The sequence below is a fragment of the Staurois parvus genome, unplaced genomic scaffold (assembly GCF_062004578.1).
Source record: "Staurois parvus isolate SC_StPar_1 unplaced genomic scaffold, SC_StPar_1.0 ptg000226l, whole genome shotgun sequence".
NCBI classification, from domain to species: Eukaryota; Metazoa; Chordata; class Amphibia; order Anura; family Ranidae; genus Staurois; species Staurois parvus.
The window spans coordinates 579214-600622 of NW_028318022.1; the positions used below are offsets into that span (position 1 = coordinate 579214).

General features: G+C 47.2%; 1 protein-coding gene across 1 annotated transcript in view; it reads left to right on the plus strand.

Moving 5' to 3' along the window:
* Window positions 1-21409, plus strand: part of LOC149460530 (glutathione S-transferase 3-like) — a 67804-nt gene that overhangs the window by 21132 nt on the left and 25263 nt on the right. Inside the window, exons 2-3 of the mRNA XM_089679512.1 lie at window positions 2910-3006; window positions 14918-14969. Coding sequence (XP_089535638.1) covers window positions 2920-3006; window positions 14918-14969 — 139 coding nt within the window. The 5' untranslated portion in view covers window positions 2910-2919. The remainder of the gene's footprint in view (window positions 1-2909; window positions 3007-14917; window positions 14970-21409) is intronic.

The window sequence follows — 21409 nt, forward strand, 5'->3', positions numbered from 1 at the left end:
GCATTGCCCAACTAACGGCGTGAAAATCGGCCGATTTTTCATGCGGACGGAAATTCGGCCGATAAACGACCCATCTATGGCCTGCATTAGGGTTTGTGATTCTTTTGGTCTTTCTTATCTGTACCCTTGATATTGTTTGTACAACAAGACTATTTGCACTTCAGCCTTGGGTCTGCAATTGGAGCTACGCAGTGCCAGACTGTTATTGTTTATTATTGCCTCATGTTCTTTTGCCTACCCTCCTTCTCCCCCCCCCCCCCCTTCCCTCACCCTCCCTTAGTCCCTTTTTGTTGTATTCTCTACCATTGTATTGTTTATGTGCCAGTTTGACTTTTTTTTTTGTACAGTTTATGAAAAGTTTTAATAAACTGAGATTGATCATAAAATTGTCAGTTGTTTGTTGTTTTATAGCATAAAAATAAAGAGGTGATCAAATACCACCAAACGAAAGCTCTATTTGTGGGGGAAAAACTGACATAAATTTCATTTATGTACAATGTTGCATGACCGCACAATTGTCAGTTAAAGTAACGCAGCGCTGTATCCCAAAAAATGGCCTGCTCACGAAGGGGGGTAAATCTTCTGGAGGGCAAGTGGTTTAATGAGCATCAAACATTTACAGTGCTGGAGGAAAATGTAAGTGAGCACTTGGAGTTAATTACTGGTTGAACCTCCTTTTGGCACCAATGACAAGTACTTTCTGTAACTCTGGATCAGACCTGCATGTCTCTCAGGAGGAATTTTTCACCATTCTGCTCCAGCTCAGACACATTTGTAGGATGTCTGTTGTGAACGGTTCTCCTGAGGTCATTCCACTGCATCTCTATCGGGATATGGGATTGAGGCCACTACAAAAGGTGCCATGTTGTGACTTGTATGAGGCTCAGATGGATTTTTTGGCAAATTACTGCAGAAGACCAGGCTTCCCATACTTTTTCTTGTCATTGTAGGTCTTTGGGAGGATTTTAAAATATCCAGAATGGGTTTATTCCTTAAAGGCATGCAAGCAGGTTTTGGGACAGATTAAACCTCTATTCATTAAAGGCATCCAAGCAGGTTTTGGGACAGATTAAACCTCATTTGTTCTGGTGACCAGGGTCATCAAGGCAGAAGTTGGGGGAAATCCAAACGTTTACAGATGTCACCAGAGCAAAAGATGAGGAAAAAGTCTTGCAGTGAAGACAATTATTTGGGTGGCAGCTGTCTAAGTCTTTGGTAAGATTTGGATGGATTGGAAAAACTGGTGCCTTTTTATTCAACCTTACCAACTATGTATTTATTTATTTTTTTTCTGTTACATCCATCTCCAGGACAGGAAGTAATTGAAAATCTCCCTTGTTTGTCAGATGCAAAAAAGAAAGCTATGGCTATGCTGTATATTCCCTGTCGTAAGCTGAAAATGTGGAACATTACTTTTATTCAAGCAGCAAATACAGGCAAAATTAAAGAAAAAAAAATGGAAGAAAATGCATACCAATATATTTTTTGAGGGTTTATGTAAACATTTTTACTTCACTGAGAAATATTGCTTTCAAATAACGTTCTACTTACGATTTGCAATAACTGTGGACTCTTGGGACTGGTATGGACCTCTGCTTCAAGCAGGTCTCTTAAAGCTGAACTCCTGGGCAAAAAAAAAGTTACATTTGCAGTGGTGCTCTCCCTGCATTGTACAGGCTAAATGCTAGGGAAGGGGTGGGCAACTGTGGCCCTCCAGCTGTTGGTGAACTACAAGTCCCATCATGCCTCTATCTTTGGGAGTCATGCTTGTAACTGTCAGTTTTGCAATGCCTCATGGGACTTGCCCACCCCTGGTGTAGGGGGAACATAAACAGCAGTTTTTCCTACCCTATCTCTTGCTTCTCCGGCAGCTAGCGCTCTCCTCTTCTCTCTGGCTATCCAGCATGTGGGCAGACTGTCTGCATCCTCACTTAGAATGCAGGATTGCTGGTCCTGCATTTTTTCCTAAAGATGTCAAAATGTCCCTGCAACTGACAGATCAGTGAAGAGAAGGGGGTTCAGGGGACTGGTCATGCAGCTGGGAGGCAGTCTATTGAGTGAGGGATAAGGTGAGTGAGTATAAGTCATTTTGTCATTACCCCTAGACCAGTGCAAGGGGAGCCCCACTGCAGGGATAACTGCTGATTTTACCTGGGGTACATTTTGTTATATGTTGTTATGCTCCAGAAACAGTATCAACAGATGTTTTTGTGGGATTTTGTACGCCTCATCATACGACAAGAACATTTTGTCATATGCTCCTCTTGTGCTTGCAGAGGCTTTAGAACCCTAGTTTGAATGAAAACCTTTGTGAGTCTTTGAAAGTCTCAACATTCAGGCATGAATAGCCTCCCATCATACTCAGTTTGGCAATCTTCTTTGTAAAAAAAAAAACACATTTAACACTTAATGCATTTGAAACCGGCAAATAAAGCATAGATAATCTTTCTCTTTATTGAAGAGAATGTATAATTAATTTGAAATGACAAAATATTGCTGTTGAATTTTGGATTAATTTTTTCCTTTCACACTTTACTGCTAAATATAAATGTAATATAAAATATTTCAATGTAAATATATTAACTTACATTCTATTATATTAAATATGAAAATTTGCAAATTGGCCACTAGAGGAAGCTTGAAGTAGCTCAGTGTCGTGTTCCCTTTATTACTGAAATAAGATACCAGCCACGATGAGTTGATCCCATGGCTTTGCAATAAGGGAAAGAGCACTAAAGCACAATCGTATAACTTTGGCAAGCGGAGTTTTTGAAATCTTTAAACTTTATCTCTTGTGCATGTTACTCTGAAAAGAACATTGAAGAGACTGCTTTAATTTCATATAGATTTTGTAACATATGAATATTGTGTAATCTTCTCATAACTGTTTATATAATGTTTTTTCCTAGGCCTGTAATCATGTGTGATAAACCAGTGCTTCACTACTTCAATGGAAGGGGGAAAATGGAATCTATCCGCTGGGCATTTGCTGCAGCTGGTGTCGAGGTTGGTATAATCTCATAAATAATATTATTGTGGCGCCTGTGTGTCCTATGTGTCAAACAATGAGTTTATACCGGCAATGTGAATTAACAGCTGCCCCTAAAAAGTGAAAAACACTTGGACATAAATAAACGTGAATAGGTAGGAGCTGTACAACCATATAACAGAATTTCAAAGCAAAACATCTCTCTGGTATTAGCACCTGCTAGAAAATGCAAAGTGTGATATTACATACTCCCGATAACATCTAACCAATAATGAACATCTAACAATATTATATGTGATATAAATGATCACAATATGTGTAGTGACAGTCCCTTAGAGGTACGTTGCCGTGGACCAAAACTTTGTGCGCTTTCACTACGTGTAGATGAAATAAGTGAATTTCTCACTCCCCAGAAAAATTTAACCACAATTAAGGTGGTCAAATACCACATTATTATAGTATGAATGGAAGATCTGCAACCGGCTCTCCTAAGATATCCCTCCTGGTCATCAGCACATCATAGATATTGGCCCCCGATGGATAATCACAAGATTCCAGGTAAAGCAGTAGTAAATGGGCTCTTAATACCAAGCTCTCCTTAACAAGGAAGTGATGCTTCAAGCAGATCAAGTAAATCAGATGAGTTAAGCGTTCGAAGTGTAGTTTTTTATTGAAATTAACACAATAAATAAACATAAGGCTTATACACTCATATGTGGAGGTGCCCAAAAAACCGGCACCAGTCTATATAGCCTGTGTAATCCAAAAATGGCCGGTGTGCATACCAAGCCTCGCTTTCGCTGTGGCCAGATGTGACGTCATGGGAACCCGGAAGTGACGGGATTACGCTTCTACGTACGTTTCACCTGGCGGTATCTTCAGGAAATCAGTTGTCAGAATCTTTCATCTCAAAACATAATGCAGTCTATCTATAAAACGGTCACCAAAATGACTTTTCCGATGACAACATAAATATTCTGTGTTTGCTCTAGTATGAAGACCAGATGATGCATTCTGCAATGTAAATCTTCTTCTTTTTTCTGCTATATACAGTGGGGCAAAAAAGTATTTAGTCAGCCACCAATTGTGCATGTTCTCCCACTTAAAAATATGAGAGAGGCCTGTAATTGGCATCATAGGTAGACCTCAACTATGAGAGACAAAATGAGAAAAAAATCCAGACAATCACATTGGCTGATTTGGAAAGAATTTATTTGCAAATTATGGTGGAAAATAAGTATTTGGTCACCTACAAACACCTGTCCACAACCTCAAACAGTCACACTCCAAACTCCACTATGGTGAAGATCAAAGAGCTGTCGAAGGACTCCAGAAACAAAATTGTAGACCTGCACCAGGCTGGGAAGACTGAATCTGAAATAGGCAAGCAGCTTGGTGTGAACAAATCAACCGTGGGAGCAATAACACTGTTCAACAAATTTTTATTTTTTGCCAGTTTTGGAAACAAAAGGATCCATTTCTTAATGAATTTCAGATTCTGAGTTCAAATATAACAATGAAATTTGTCAATTGGCTCTAGTTTTTCTGTAAACGGAAAGTTTTCTACTATAGGCGTAATGACTACATAATGCACAATAATTATATAGATAGATGTCTTTCCACAAATATAAAGCAAGTGATTAGAGATGAGCGAAGTATTCAAAAATTCGATTCGGCTGATTCGGCGAATTCGAGGAATAAATTCGATTCGAGGCGAATATATTCGCTGCGAATTTAACTTATAAAAAGGGTGTTTCTAGGCTTCAGAGAGCCTTTATATTAGTGCAGAACACTGTACCTTTAATTTAAATGCCCTTGGAGTCTGCTGGGGAAGAGAAATAATACTGTCAGTCAGTATGACATGCAGATGAGTGCCGTCGATCTTAGAATCACCGCACACTTCACTCATTTGGGCAGTCACAGGGCCAAAACCAGAGTGTGGAGCCACAGTGTGGCGGTGGAGGCAGCAGCAATGGGAGGCCATACAGCACCCTATGACAAAATGGAACCCACCAGCAGTGTGAGGAGACCTGAAAGTGGCACATGGCAGAGTGTGGCAATGGAGACAGCAGCAATGGGAGGCCGTACAGGGACCCATGAGACACTCTGGACCTGGCAGCAGCATGAGGAGGCGGTACAGGGGCCCATGACAGATTACGGGCCTGGCAGCAGCATGAGGAGGCGGTACAAGGGCCCATGACAGATTACGGGCCTGGCAGCAGCAATGGGAGGCCCGTAATCTGCCAGCACCCTATGACAAAATGGAACCCACCAGCAGTGTGAGGAGACCTGAAAGTGGCACATGGCAGAGTGTGGCGATGGAGACAGCAGCAATGGGAGGCCGTACAGGGACCCATGAGACACTCTGGACCTGGCAGCAGCATGAGGAGGCGGTACGGGGGCCCATGGCAGATTACGGGCCTGGCAGCAGCAATGGGAGGCCCGTAATCTGCCAGCACCCTATGACAAAATGAAACCCACCAGCAGTGTGAGGAGACCTGAAAGTGGCACATGGCAGAGTGTGGCGATGGAGACAGCAGCAATGGGAGGCCGTACAGGGACCCATGAGACACTCTGGACCTGGCAGCAGCATGAGGAGGCGGTACAGGGGCCCATGACAGATTACGGGCCTGGCAGCAGCATGAGGAGTCGGTACGGGGGCCCATGGCAGATTACGAGCCTGGCAGCAGCAATGGGAGGCCATACAGCACCCTATGACAAAATGGAACCCACCAGCAGTGTGAGGAGACCTGAAAGTGGCACATGGCAGAGTGTGGCGATGGAGACAGCAGCAATGGGAGGCCGTACAGGGACCCATGACACACTCTGGACCTGGCAGCAGCATGAGGAGGCGGTACAAGGGCCCATGACAGATTACGGGCCTGGCAGCAGCAATGGGAGGCCCGTAATCTGCCAGCACCCTATGACAAAATGGAACCCACCAGCAGTGTGAGGAGACCTGAAAGTGGCACATGGCAGAGTGTGGCGATGGAGACAGCAGCAATGGGAGGCCGTACAGGGACCCATGAGACACTCTGGACCTGGCAGCAGCATGAGGAGGTGGTACAAGGGCCCATGACAGATTACGGGCCTGGCAGCAGCAATGGGAGGCCCGTAATCTGCCAGCACCCTATGACAAAATGGAACCCACCAGCAGTGTGAGGAGACCTGAAAGTGGCACATGGCAGAGTGTGGCGATGGAGACAGCAGCAATGGGAGGCCGTACAGGGACCCATGAGACACTCTGGACCTGGCAGCAGCATGAGGAGGCGGTACGGGGGCCCATGGCAGATTACGGGCCTGGCAGCAGCAATGGGAGGCCCGTAATCTGCCAGCACCCTATGACAAAATGGAACCCACCAGCAGTGTGAGGAGACCTGAAAGCGGCACATGGCAGAGTGTGGCGATGGAGACAGCAGCAATGGGAGGCCGTACAGGGACCCATGAGACACTCTGGACATGGCAGCAGCATGAGGAGTCGGTACGGGGGCCCATGGCAGATTACGGGCCTGGCAGCAGCAATGGGAGGCCCGTAATCTGCCAGCACCCTATGACAAAATGGAACCCACCAGCAGTGTGAGGAGACCTGAAAGTGGCACATGGCAGAGTGTGGCGATGGAGACAGCAGCAATGGGAGGCCGTACAGGGACCCATGACAGATTACGGGCCTGGCAGCAGCATGAGGAGGCGGTACGGGGGCCCATGACAGATTACGGGCCTGGCAGCAGCAATGGGAGGCCCGTAATCTGCCAGCACCCTTTGACAAAATGGAACCCACCAGCAGTGTGAGGAGACCTGAAAGTGGCACATGGCAGAGTGTGGCGATGGAGACATGGGCCCCCTGGCCACGCTTGACTTTCTGGCCACATAGTCGACATACGGCTATGTTTACTTCCTCGGGCGGCTTGACGAAAAATTGCCACACCGCCGAGTAGGAAACTTTGCCCCCGCTACTCCTCACTGGCTGACTGCTACTTCCTCCGTGCACACCGGCACCACTACTGGCCGTGGTGGTAGGCTGCAGTGGAGCTGGTGTTCTACTCCGTGGCCGTTTGCCTCCACTGACACTGCTGCGACTCTGCTGCCTCCTGGGCAACCCACCGACTGTTTTGCTCTCTGCCAAGCTGGCACCCTCTTCTCCTGATGATGCGGAAGCAATAGCCTGATGACGACGAGGCTGCCAAGTACGATCAGCCTCATCATCATCAATTAGGGTCTCCGCCTCACTACTAGCCCCCTCGGCTGCGTGTGGGTCAGGAGACAGACCTGTCTCTAGACCGGCTACCGAGCCACTCTCCTCGCCAGTACTTCTTCGCCTGGCTGCTGAAGAGGCGGATGTCTCCCCCCGTTCCTGACCGCCCTCTGTTAGCTCTTCCTCACTGTACAGTGGGGCTGAGCCCACAGCATGCGATACTTCGCTTGGTGAGGGAACACCAAAGGACAGGGGCAGGTAGAGGACACGTGATTTCAGTGGGCTTGCTCCCGGGCCATGCCAACTAACGGTTGTGTCTGACGTACCCACCGACCATTGGCTGTAGGTGTCAGAGGTGACCTGGGAAGAAGAAGACGACCGAGCCAACCAATCGATGACGGCAGGGTTGTCGGTGGAGACACGACCGCTGGATGACACCGGGAGCACTGGCCTCTGGCTGCGACTAGTGCTGCCTCGACCCCTTCCTCTGCTGCAACGTCTGCTCACTCCTGAAACATTGCCTCCTCTGCCACTCCTCTGCGTGTTGTCTGACATACTCTTTAATTCAACGATTCTGTGTCCCTGAGTAACGATTCTGTGTCCCTGAGTAACAGTTCTGTGTCCCTGAGTAACAATTCTGTGTCCCTGAGTAACAATTCTGTGTCCCTGAGTAACAATTCTGTGTCCCTCAGTAACAATTCTGTGTCCCTCAGTAACAATTCTGTGTCTGTCCCTGAGTAACAATTCTGTGTCCCTGAGTAACAGTTCTGTGTCCCTGAGTAACAATTCTGTGTCCCTGAGTAACAGTTCTGTGTCCCTGAGTAACAATTCTGTGTCCCTGAGTAACAATTCTGTGTCCCTCAGTAACAATTCTGTGTCCCTCAGTAACAATTCTGTGTCCCTCAGTAACAATTCTGTGTCTGTCCCTGAGTAACAATTCTGTGTCCCTCAGTAACAATTCTGTGTCCCTCAGTAACAATTCTGTGTTCCTCAGTAACAATTCTGTGTCTGTCCCTGAGTAACAATTCTGTGTCCCTCAGTAACAATTCTGTGTCCCTCAGTAACAATTCTGTGTCTGTCCCTGAGTAACAATTCTGTGTCCCTGAGTAACAGTTCGGTGTCCCTGAGTAACAATTCTGTGTCCCTGAGTAACAATTCTGTGTCCCTCAGTAACAATTCTGTGTCCCTCAGTAACAATTCTGTGTCCCTCAGTAACAATTCTGTGTCTGTCCCTCAGTAACAATTCTGTGTCCCTCAGTAACAATTCTGTGTCCCTCAGTAACAATTCTGTGTCTGTCCCTGAGTAACAATTCTGTGTCCCTGAGTAACAATTCTGTGTCCCTCAGTAACAATTCTGTGTCCCTCAGTAACAATTCTGTGTCCATCAGTAACAATTCTGTGTCCATCAGTAACAATTCTGTGTCTGTCCCTGAGTAACAATTCTGTGTCCCTCAGTAACAATTCTGTGTCCCTCAGTAACAATTCTGTGTCCCTCAGTAACATTTCTGTGTCCCTCAGTAACAATTCTGTGTCTGTCCCTGAGTAACAGTTCTGTGTCCCTGAGTAACAGTTCTGTGTCCCTGAGTAACAATTCTGTGTCCCTGAGTAACAGTTCTGTGTCCCTGAGTAACAATTCTGTGTCCCTGAGTAACAATTCTGTGTCCCTCAGTAACAATTCTGTGTCCCTCAGTAACAATTCTGTGTCTGTCCCTGAGTAACAATTCTGTGTCCCTCAGTAACAATTCTGTGTCCCTCAGTAACAATTCTGTGTCTGTCCCTGAGTAACAATTCTGTGTCCCTGAGTAACAGATCTGTGTCCCTGAGTAACAGATCTGTGTCCCTGAGTAACAGTTCTGTGTCCCTGAGTAACAGTTCTGTGTCCCTGAGTAACAATTCTGTGTCCCTCAGTAACAATTCTGTGTCCCTCAGTAACAATTCTGTGTCCATCAGTAACAATTCTGTGTCTGTCCCTGAGTAACAATTCTGTGTCCCTCAGTAACAATTCTGTGTCCCTCAGTAACAATTCTGTGTCTGTCCCTGAGTAACAGTTCTGTGTCCCTGAGTAACAATTCTGTGTCCCTGAGTAACAATTCTGTGTCCCTCAGTAACAATTCTGTGTCCCTCAGTAACAATTCTGTGTCCCTGAGTAACAGTTCTGTGTCCCTGAGTAACAATTCTGTGTCCCTGAGTAACGATTCTGTGGCCCTAAAGTCTCTTTGGCCCTAACTCTGTCCCTAATACAGAGAGGTCTGTCTCTCTTGAATGACCGGAGGCTAATGGAGAATTCTAAGATGGCCGCAATTTATAGCTCGACCATTACACAGTGCTGGCTGGCTGGCTGCTGATTGGCTAATGCGATCACATGTCATGAATGAATGTATTATGGGTCAGCGCGCCTTGTCTGCGCGCCTTCCCAGAGATCCCCGCTCCGTCGCCACACATGTCGCCGCCATTTATGGAAAATTTCGATTCGCGCATCCGAAGTCTGCTGATTTTTCCTAATCTTTGAAACGAATTCCACTTCGCCAAGTTCGATTCGCTCATCTCTACAAGTGATATTGACTACATAACAAAGCCTAAATGGCATAATATATTGCATAGGATTACCAAGAAAAATTATAGCCATAAGCTAAGTTGAATCATTTTAATACTTAGTATTCTCACTAGTTTTGTCTTCAGTTTGTGTCGGTTTTGCTTCTCTTGGCTTTTCTCTTGTATTCGAGGAAAGGGCTATCTCTTACAACTGCACGTGACTACACGCTTCAGGTTCTTCCTCACTTGACTCAACCACGAAGGATTCTGGTGCTTTAGGAATTGGTAGCCCCTCTCCATGAGGAACTGGACGTATTGCCGATGGAATATTTGGATAGTGCACAGATAACTTTTTCTTCTTATTTAGCCCTTTTACAATTGGAGGCACCATACAAAAGTAACAATTACTAACATGATCTGTTGGCTCTCTCCAAATCATTGGCACAGCGAAAGGCATAGATGCCTTTTTTCCATTCAACCATTGCTCCAGTGCCGTCCCACAAGAATTGCAGCATATATGTGGTGCCCAGCTCTTGTCCTGGTCTCCTATCTTGCAGCCAAAATACAAGTTGTAGGCTTTCTTAATCATTCCTGTTATCCTCCTTTTTTGTGAGATAAAAGTTATTTCACCGCAGATATAGCAGAAATTATCTGCTTTATTCACACAAGTTTGAGGCATTACTGAGTAGCCTATATAAGCATAAAACGAAATGTAAAGACGCTGTCGAACTACAATCAGCTACAGATACTGCAGCTTTTATGCAGTGAAGTGATGCAATTAAAGGCTAATATTGCATCATCTCAGTATACATGCAATTTTCTATTGGTCACCAGTATCAATTGCGCAATATGCAGCTGAAGTTGCATCATAATTTTGAATGGCTTACGTCATTAGATGGGTGAATATATCATGGAAACTAGAGCCAATCAACATTTTTTAGGGTCATTTTCATTTTCAGCACCCCAAAATTATGTAAGATTAGCTAATTTTATGCCCAAAACTTTTTACCTGTTGAACAGTGTAATTAGAAAATGAAAGACGTACAAGACCACTGATAATCTCCCTCGATCTGGGGCTCCACACAAGATCTCACCCCGTGGGGTCAAAATGATCACAAGAACGGTGAGCAAAAATCCCAGGACCACACGGGGGGACCTAGTGAATGACCTGCAGAGAGCTGGGACCAACGTAACAAAGCCTACCATCAGTAACACACTATGCCGCCAGGGACTCAGATACTGCAGTGCCAAACGTGTCCCCCTGCTTAAGCCAGTACATGTCCGGGCCCATCTGAAGTTTGCTAGAGAGCATTTGGATGATCCAAAAGAGGATTGGGAGAATGTCATATGGTCAGATGAAACCAAAATAGAACTGTTTGGTAGAAACAAAACTCGTCGTGTTTGGAGGAGAGAGAATGCTGAGTTGCATCCAAAGAACACCATACCTACTGTGAAGCATGGGGGTGGCAACATCATGCTTTGGGGCTGTTTCTCCGGAAAGGGACCAGGACGACTAATCCATGCACAGGACAGAATGAATGGGGCCATGTATCGTGAGATTTTGAGTGCAAACCTCCTTCTATCAGCAAGGGCATTGAAGATGAAATGTGGCTGGGTCTTCCAACATGACAATGATCCCAAACATACCGCCCGGGCAACGAAGGAGTGACTTCGTAAGAAGCATTTCAAGGTCCTGGAGTGGCCTAGCCAGTCTCCAGATCTCAACCCCATTGAAAACCTTTGGAGGGAGTTGAAAGTCCGTGTTGCCCAGGGACAGCCCCAAAACATCACTGCTCTAGAGGAGATCTGCATGGAGGACTGGGCCAACATACCAGCAACAGTGTGTGCCAACCTTGTGAAGACTTACAGGAAACGTTTGACCTCTGTCATTGCCAACAAAGGATATATAACAAAGTATTGAGATGAACTTTTGATATTGACCAAATACTTATTTTCCACCATAATTTGCAAATAAATTCTTTCCAAATCAGCCAATGTGATTGTCTGGATTTTTTTTCTCATTTTGTCTCTCATAGTTGAGGTCTACCTATGATGCCAATTACAGGCCTCTCTCATCTTTTTAAGTGGGAGAACTTGCACAATTGGTGGCTGACTAAATACTTTTTTGCCCCACTGTACTACAAGTATTCTTATTATTATTATACAGGATTTACATAGCGCCAACAGTTTGCTCAGTGCTTTAAGTATGACATTTTATCATACTGATCTATAAACCAGGCATACATGGATCGAAATGCAGCTGGTTCAACAGGGCTTGGACCAATTTTGATCTATGTATGGGCAGGCTGATTGTACCCAAGTCGATCCATTGATCGACTAGGGTACAACCAGCCTGTCTGATTTTTTTTTTTTTTTTTTACATTCAATTACTGCTTGTGGCTATAACTTTTAGCATTATTCCTGTTCTTCTGGCCACTAAGGCCCAGGTCCAGCCATCAAACACATGCAGTTACTTCCCCTGTGCACAGTTGGCTGCAACAGTCCTGGCACGGGCAGCCTGTGGAGTTTTCATTCCTAGGGACATATATGACTGGCTGGCAATGGGCTGTCTTGTCACAGTGTCCCTCTCAGATGAGCAGTGCCCTGGCTGTGGCAGGTTGCGTCCTCCTCCAAGTGGTATCTCAGTATCCTGACCTGGTCAGAGGTCTGGTAAGCAGGGGTCTCTTCCACTGGTTTCCACTCTTCTGAAGTAGTCCGTGGTTTTTTTATTTACACTGTTTTGAGCAAGATGTCTGACATAGCACATGGGGAAAAATTGCTCCTTTGCTTAGAAGTTGTGGTGTTATTTTAGAGGAGTCTCTGGAGGGTTATCTGTGCTTAAGATACATACAAACAAATGTACTGTATCAGTGACCCTTCACATATCAGTTGTACTATGTATACTGTAGGGCATTTAAAAGCAAAATTAAATATCTATAGTGTTGCTATCACTTTAAAGACTTGGTTAAGTCAAAACTGTATTTTAAAAAATCAGCACAAGGGACTACAATCAATGATCTATGAATGGAGGAAGATGACCTTTCGTTTATCTACCTGTCCTCTTATTCCTAGAGTGCTTTTTATTTATGGAAGCTGTGTGTATATGTATGTATGTATATATATATATATATATATATATATATATATATATAAATAGAGGGTGGGCATAGTCAGCACCCCTGACTCTTTACAACAGGACCTTCGGATCGCATTAACCTCCAAAGTACCACTGCTAGCAGCACAAGGGACACTCCTCAATGATTTGTAATTACAGTCCCAGTGCATAACATAAAAAAAAATATGCAATCTTTTTAAATAGTGACGTGAATCAATAAGTATAAATAATAAGTAACTAGTATACAGAAAGTCTCCTTTAAAAATGTTGTGTAAATAGTGAGAACAATTCACACCTGAAAGTGTCAAGTGCTTCTTCCACACATCTTTGCGAGGCTCCCCCAAAGGCTAACAAACTCACCAACTATATATGACCCCTCTTCAAATGGGAATATCAAACAGCATTCAAGTCATTGCAAGTGGTTGTTGGATGGTTGCTGCACAGCCCCTTTGATTTGAATGGGTCACCTTTGGCGTACAGTATGCCCACCAAACGTTACGGGGGGGGGGGGGGGGATAATGTTTGCTGCAATACAATGCAAGACTTTGTGACTATGGCATGTGTATACCCTTGTGCCCCTGCCTTTGCGGCTTGGGGGTGTAAAAATGTGGCTCAATGGCCTACTGCAAGTGAAAACTAGGCCTAACTAAGCTGTGGCCTCCAGCTAGAATAAATTTTTGATCTGTACATAATGACCCATTCCTGCAGAATAACCCAAATGACAAGCTTAAAATGGAAGAAATGGCTTATATTCAAATAATCCCCTGCAATTGGTAAAAAATTAATAAAATCTGGATTGGTACTTTTTTTTTTTTTTTTTTTTCCCTTGCGTTGCTTTGCTGTCACGTGACCTCATTGCCTCTCTATTATTTCTGTAAGGGCAGCTGGAGGTTGTTTTCCTTCACTTCTTGTTTTAGTGGCAATGTTGAATAAGAAGTGTATACGAAGTAAAGGATCATGCTCTCTCCCATCCTTTCCAAAAATCTATTCAATCCAAATGCAAAAAAAAAAAAAAAAAGATATCCAATTAGAACCTGGTAATTGGAATGTGGAGGTGTACTGGTTCACTACTTTAATTAAGACATAGGACAGGTATTGTCCTAAGATCCGGTTCACACCAGAACTCTGTGCAGGAAAGGCATGTTCTGTGCGCATTTCCTGCTCTGTGCTCAAAACCCACTTCCTTTGTGATCTGCTGCAGGTGCCAATGTAATGTTAAAGTGTTACTAAACCCAGGACCCTACAGTCACTATATCCGGTCTCCCACAGAACATGGAAATGCAATTATTTTAGTAAATATAAACTGCTAAATACCTTTTCTCATCAGCAGTATAGAGCAGTCTTGTGACTTCTATAAGTGTCTGACAAAGCAGTGGTTAAAACTTGTAGGAGTTTTCATTCTGCTGCTGATTATGAAGCTGCATAATCCCTGACACTCTGTCCAGACAGTACTGATTAGTCCTGTGCTGATCACATGCACCATAAAAAAAAAACCTCTAGCAATACACACTAAACTGAGCATGTGCAGAGTTACTCATAGAGCGCTGTACTATCAGCAGATGGATTGGGGACAGTAGAAAGGGAGGATCAGAAAAGACAGGCTCAAACAGCCTTTTTACACAATGCTGAGGATTAACCCCTTCCCTTATGGTTCCACAGTGAGAATAACAAACATGCTTTACTGCATATACAGACTGATTTTACTGTGTGGGTTTAGTAACACTTTATTGGTACCCCAAATGGAGATCACAAATGCAGTGCGTTGGTCGGCACCATGCGATTTGGTGCAGTGCCTTTTTAACTCAGTAATCGCACAGGAATGCGACACGTGTTCCTGTGCTATCTCGGTGTGAACCAGCCCTAAAACTGCCTACAGACTTGAGAAGATTGTTCATGCAACTAAAAGCCTCCCTTCAAACCATTCTCTGTTTGTTAATTTATTTAGATGAAGAATTTATAGAGTCCATACATTCTAGTCTTTTTTCCATTTTGCCTCACTGATGCTTGTATATCAACAGATATTTCCCGGCATACTCAAAGGTTTCATTGACCAATGTCACTGACTTGATTTTTTTTTTTTTTTTTACAGTTTGAAGAGAAGCTCTATGACACAAAGGAGGAATATGAGAAATTGCTTAAGAGTATGCATTTTTTTTACTTATTGTCCTAACTATGTTGTTTGTACAAACAATACCTTGCTAAATTAGACTCTGAACTATGTCCTTGTTGTTTAATAATATTTTAAATAATTTAAAATGTATTAAAGAGAATGTTTCTTAAAAAGCATAAGGTGCTAAATGGGGGTACCACTCAGGATATCGCTCAGCCCCCTCCAGTCGCAGCATATTTTAGCCTGCTATAAACTGATACTTAAATAGAATATATGTTTTAACCAGTGTTTAGTACCACTTTAAAAGTATGTAACCAGAACATTTTAGCCTTTTAACAGTGTTATAAAGCTGTATACTGTAGATATGATTTTTTACCATAGTAATGTCAGTACCCTGGCCTTGTTGTTCCTACAGAATGGGTATGCAGATAGGAATTTTTTACTAATATACATAAATGCCCTCGGTTGCTGATTCAGAAAATACTTAGACCCCACAGGTCAGCAATACAGCTGAATAAAGAGCTTTTTCAGAAGGTCAGCAATGATAGCTCTTGTATTTCTTTCATGAGATAATTCCTATAACACCTTGATGCCTGCAATATGTAGATTAGTGTTCTTGGGCAAAGTTTCTAGAAATGAAAGAATGTTTATCTATGTTCCATGTTAGAACTAGGACCACATACAGTTGCAAGAAAAAGTATGTGAACCCCTTGGGATTACGTGGAGTTTTGCATGAATTGGGCATAAAATGTGCTCTGAACGTCATCTAAGTCACAACAATAGAAGAACAGTCTGCTGAACATAATACTACACAAACATTAGATGTTGCCATGGTTTAATTGCACATAACATGTAAACATTCACAGTGCAGGGAGGAAAAAGTATGTGAGGCCCTAGCTTAATGACTTCTCCCAGAGCTAATTGGAGTCAGGAGTGAGCCAACCTTGACTCCAATCAGTGTGATGATATTGGATGTGTTGCTGACAGCTGTCCTGCTCTTAAAAAACACACACCTGTTTTGGGTTTACTAGTTTCAAGAAGCACTGTCTGATGTGAACCATGCCTCGCAGAAAAGAGCTCTCAGAAGACCTACGATCAAGAATTGTTGACTTGCATGAAGCTGGAAAGGGTTACAAAAGTATCTCCAAAAGCCTAGATGTTCATGTGTCCACGGTAAGACAGACTGTCTACAAATGGAGAAAGGTTAGCACTGTTGCTACTCTCCCTAGGCGTGGTCGTCCTGTAAAAATGACTGCAAGAGCACAGCGCAGAATGCTGCATGAGGTAAAGAAGAATCCCAGAGTGTCAGCTAAAGACCTACAGAAATCTCTGGCACATGCTAACGTTTTTGTTGACACATCTACAATAAGGAAAACATTAAACAAGAATGGAGTACATGGGAGGACACCACGGAGGAAGCCATTGCTGTCCAAAAAGAATATTGCAGCACGTTTGAAGTTTGCAAAAGAGCACCTGGATGTTCCACAGCACTACTGGCAAAATATACTGTGGAGTTGTTTGGAAGAACACACAACACTATGTGTGGAGAAAAAAAGGCACAGCACACCAACATAAAAACCTCATCCCCACTGTAAAACATGGCAGAGGGAGCATCATGGTTTGGGGCTGCTTTGCTGCCTCAGGGCCTGGACGGATTGTTGTCATTGATGGGAAAATGAATTCCAGAGTTTATCAAGACATTTTGCAGGAAAACGTACGACCATCTGTCCGCCAACTGAAGCTCCGCAGAGGATGGGTGATGCAACAGGACAATGACCCAAAGCATACAAGTAATTCAACAAAACTATGGCTGCAACAGTACAGAATATGCCTTCTGGAGTGGCCCAGTCAGAGTCCTGACCTCAACCCGATTGAAATGCTGTGGCATGACCTTAAGAGAGCGATTCACACCAGACATCCCAAGAATATTGCTACACTGTGCAGGTCCCAAGAATATTGCTACACTGTGCAGGTCTGATCTGCAACTACAGGAAACGTTTGGTTGAGGTTATTGCTACCAAAGGAGGGTCAACCAGTTCAGTTATTAAGTCCAAAGGTTCACATATTTTTTTCCTCCCTGCACTGTGAATGTTTACATGTTATGTGCAATTAAACCACGGCAACATCTAATGTTTGTGTAGTATTATGTTCAGCAGACTGTGTTCTTCTATTGTTGTGACTTAGATGACGTTCAGAGCACATTTTATGCCCAATTCATGCAAAACTCCACGTAATCCCAAGGGGTTCACATACTTTTTCTTGCAACTGTAGCTGTGTTACTGATAGCCAGTGACAGAAGGCAGTCTCTGTGATTTACACCTGTCCTCCAGGCTAAAAAATGTGACTGATGGCTGTTTTCCATTTCATTTTCAGTTCATGAAAAAAGGATATATAGTGTGTGTGTGTGTGTATACATACTGTCAGGGTCCGCCGCGGCTCCGTCCCCGGCGCATGCGCAATAGCGGCGGCTCACGCCGGGACACAGGCACCAGATCCCGGCAGGCCGCGGCTGACAGGAAGCCGCACATGCGCAGTAGGAGCCGCGGGCGCGCCTCGGGCGACCAATGACAGCCCGGGGGCGCGTCCTGGGCGGCTGTTAGGAATGGACTGGCCAGCAATGGTGGGACTCACCTGCCTTTTGATCTGCAGTACCAGGGCTGGCCAGCGGGTGCTCCCAGCAATCGGAGACTCAACCTTTCAGCCAGCTAACACCTGGAACAGATGATACTGGTGTATTTAAGGGATGGCCAGACTTGCAGACTCTGCCTTGGTGTTGTGTTTGTCCTGGGCCCTGTATCTGTCCTGCATCCTGTTTCTGTTCCTTTGCTGACTTCTCCTGCTCTGATCCTGGCTTGTGACCCTGACCATCCCTCTGTCTGACCCTCTGTACTACGCTGCTTGCTACCTGTTCTGATCCCTGGCTTGTGACCCCGACCATTCTCCGCTTGCTCCCCCTGTACCTACCTGCCCAATTGATATTGACCCGGCCTGCCTGACGACGCTTGCTTGTATATACTGTTATTTGTGGGTGGTTTGGTTTGGTTTGTTTGCACCGTATTATGTTTTAGTATTGCACTGCGTTTATGTTTGTACTGTTAGTGTTAATAAATTATATTGTTTATAACATATCTGAGGTCTGCGTTTCCCTGCTTCAGTCACACACCTCTGGTCATACCTGGGAGCCCTGACATTACACCAAGGCCAATCCTGACCAGAAGTGGCTGCACAGGGAAGCCATCTTGGCTTGTTGATGGGAAGGATGGATCTTGATGAGGTTGAATATTTATATCTGCTAGTGTTTGATGACAGGGAGTATGCTTATCAAACTCTGAAGGAGTATACCCGGGATGAATTGCTAGAATGTATACGGCTCGCTCATGTTCTAGTAGATCAGGGCACAGTATTCTCTGAGGTGCAGCCATTGATTGAGGTTTGTGCAGAGTTGGTTTCATCTGGTTCCCCCGAATGCAGGGATGAATTTTTGCCACCATTTAGTGCAGACCAGGTAGAGTCCCTGGTGTGGTTATTAGAGGATGATGTGGGTTACTTTCTGGAGCGTTATTCCACATGTTCACCACAGACACTGAGAGATTGTATAAACGCAGTGCAGTCATTGACCAGACAGACTTTGTGTAAGCTCAGCTTTGTTCAACCCCTACTGCAGACATGGACAGATTTGTTGCACCCAGCCTCAGTCAGCTTACAAAGACCCAGTCCTGCTTCTAACTCTACTCCTGTATTCCCACCAGCTCCTCCAGTTACAGCCCAGTATACTTGGCTATCTACCGCATGTCAGTACCCTGTTCCCACTCGCTGCACCTATCCTGCCTTTAACCCTGTAAAAAAGCCCTCTGTAGCAACTGCTCCCTCTCCTGTTCCATCCTCCAGTTCTTCTCTGTCTCCAGCTGCTCCATTCGTTTGCAGACCTGCGTTTACTTGCAGTGCTCCAGTAGTTAAAACCAGAAAAAAGCGAAAATTCTTTCCAACCAATACCATCCTGCCAGTATCCAAACCGGTGAGCCTGCCTTCCGTGGTTCAGACTGATGCCTGTACGCAGCCTGATGCCTCTACTCGGCCTGAAGCCTCTACGCGGCCTGAAGCCTCTACTCGGCCTGAAGCCTCTACTCGGCCTGATGCCTCTACTCGGCCTGAAGCCTCTACGCGGCCTGAAGCCTCTCCTCAGCCTGAAGCCTCTACTCGACCTGAAGCCTCTACTCGGCCTGATGCCTGTACTCGGCCTGATGCCTGTACTCGGCCTGATGCCTCTCTTCAGCCTGAAGCCTCTACTCGGCCTGAAGCCTCTACGCGGCCTGAAGCCTCTCCTCGGCCTGAAGCCTCTCCTCGGCCTGATGCCTGTACTCGGCCTGATGCCTGTACTCGGCCTGATGCCTGTACTCGGCCTGATGCCTGTACTCGGCCTGATGCCTGTACTCGGCCTGATGCCTCTACTCGGCCTGATGCCTCTACCCAGCATGATGAACTGATCCAGCCTGACGATCCTATTAGGCCAGTTGACTCGATGCCCGCTGTTGATCCAGATGATCCGGTACCTGATCCGGTGCCCGCTGTCGTGCCAATTGACTCAGAGCCCGCTGTCGTACCTGGTGACTCGGTGCCCACTGCCTTGCCAGATGACGCGGTGCCCGCTGGCAAGCCAAATGACCTGATGCCTGGTGACCTAGTGTCCGCTGTCATACCTGATGACCCGATGCCCGCTGTCGAGCCAGACAATCCGGTACCTGATGACCCGGTGCCCACTGTCGTGCCTGTTGACTTGGAGACCACTGCCTTGCCAGATGACGCGGTGCCCGCTGTCGAGCCAAATGACCTGATGCCTGGTGACCCGATGCCCGCTGTCCAGCCAGACGATTCAATGTCTGCCCCGGTGCCCGCGGTCATGCCAGTTGACTCGGAGCCCACTGCCTTGCCAGATGATGCGGTGCTCGCTGTCGAGCCAAATGACTTGATGCCTGGTGACCCGATGCCCGCTGTCCAGTCAGACGATCCAATGTCTAACCCAGTGCCCGCGGTCATACCAGTTGACTCGGAGCCCACTGCCTTGCCAGATGACGCGGTGCCCGCGGTCGAGCCAAATGACCTGATGCCTGGTGACCCGATGCCCGCTGTCCAGCCAGACGATTCAATGTCTGCCCCGGTGCCCGCGGTCATGCCAGTTGACTCGGAGCCCACTGCCTTGCCAGATGACGCGGTGCCCGCTGTCGAGCCAAATGACCTGATGCCTGGTGACCCAATGCCCGCTGTCCAGCCAGACCATCCAATGTCTGACCCAGTGCCTGCGGTCATACCAGTTGACTCGGAGCCCACTGTCGTGCCTGGTGTCTCGGTGCCCGCCGCTCCGCCTGGGGGCCCGAGACCTGTTGCTCCGCTTGGGGGTCCAGCGCCCGCCGCTCCGCCTGAGGGCCCGAGACCTGTCGCTCCTCCTGGGGGTCCGGCGCCCGCCGCTCCGCCTGAGGGCCCGAGACCTGTCGCTCCGCCTGGGGGTCCGGCGCCCGCCGCTCCGCCTGAGGGCCCGAGACCTGTCGCTCCGCCTGGGGGTCCGGCGCCCGCCGCTCCGCCTGAGGGCCCGAGACCTGTCGCTCCGCCTGGGGGTCCGGCGCCCGCCGCTCCGCCTGAGGGCCCGAGACCTGTCGCTCCACCTGGGGGTCCGGCGCCCGCCGCTCCGCCTGAGGGCCCGAGACCTGTCGCTCCATCTGGGGGTCCGGCGCCCGCCGCTCCGCCTGAGGGCCCGAGACCTGTCGCTCCTCCTGGGGGTCCGGCGCCCGCCGCTCCGCCTGAGGGCCCGAGACCTATCGCTCCGCCTGGGGGTCCGGCGCCCGCCGCTCCGCCTGAGGGCCCGAGACCTGTCGCTCCATCTGGGGGTCCGGCGCCCGCCGCTACGCCTGGGGGCCCGAGACCTGTCGCTCCATCTGGGGGTCCGGCGCCCGCCGCTCCGCCTGGGGGCACGATGCCTGTCGCCCCGCCCGGGGGCCCGGTGCCTGCTGCTCCGCCCGGGGGCCCGGTGCCTGCTGCTCCGCCCGGGGGCCCGGTGCCTGCTGCTCCGCCTGGTGGCCCGCTGCCTGCTGCTTCGCCTGGTAATCCGATGTGCCTCTGCCCGGAGTCCTGCCCGATGTGCCTCTGCCCGGAGTCCTGCCCGATGTGCCTCTGCCCGGAGTCCTGCCCGATGTGCCTCTGCCCGGAATCCTGCCCGATGTGCCTCTGCCCGGAGTCCTGCCCGATGTGCCTCTGCCCGGAGTCCTGCCCGATGTGCCTCTGCCCGGAGTCCTGCCCGATGTGCCTCTGCCTGGAGTCCTGCCTGATGTGCCTCTGCCCGGTGTGCCTCTGCCCGGAGTCCTGCCTGATGTGCCTCTGCCCGGTGTGCCTCTGCCCGGAGTCCTGCCCGATGTGCCTCTGCCCGGAGTCCTGCCCGATGTGCCTCTGCTCGATGTGCCTCTGCCCGGAGTCCAGCCCGGT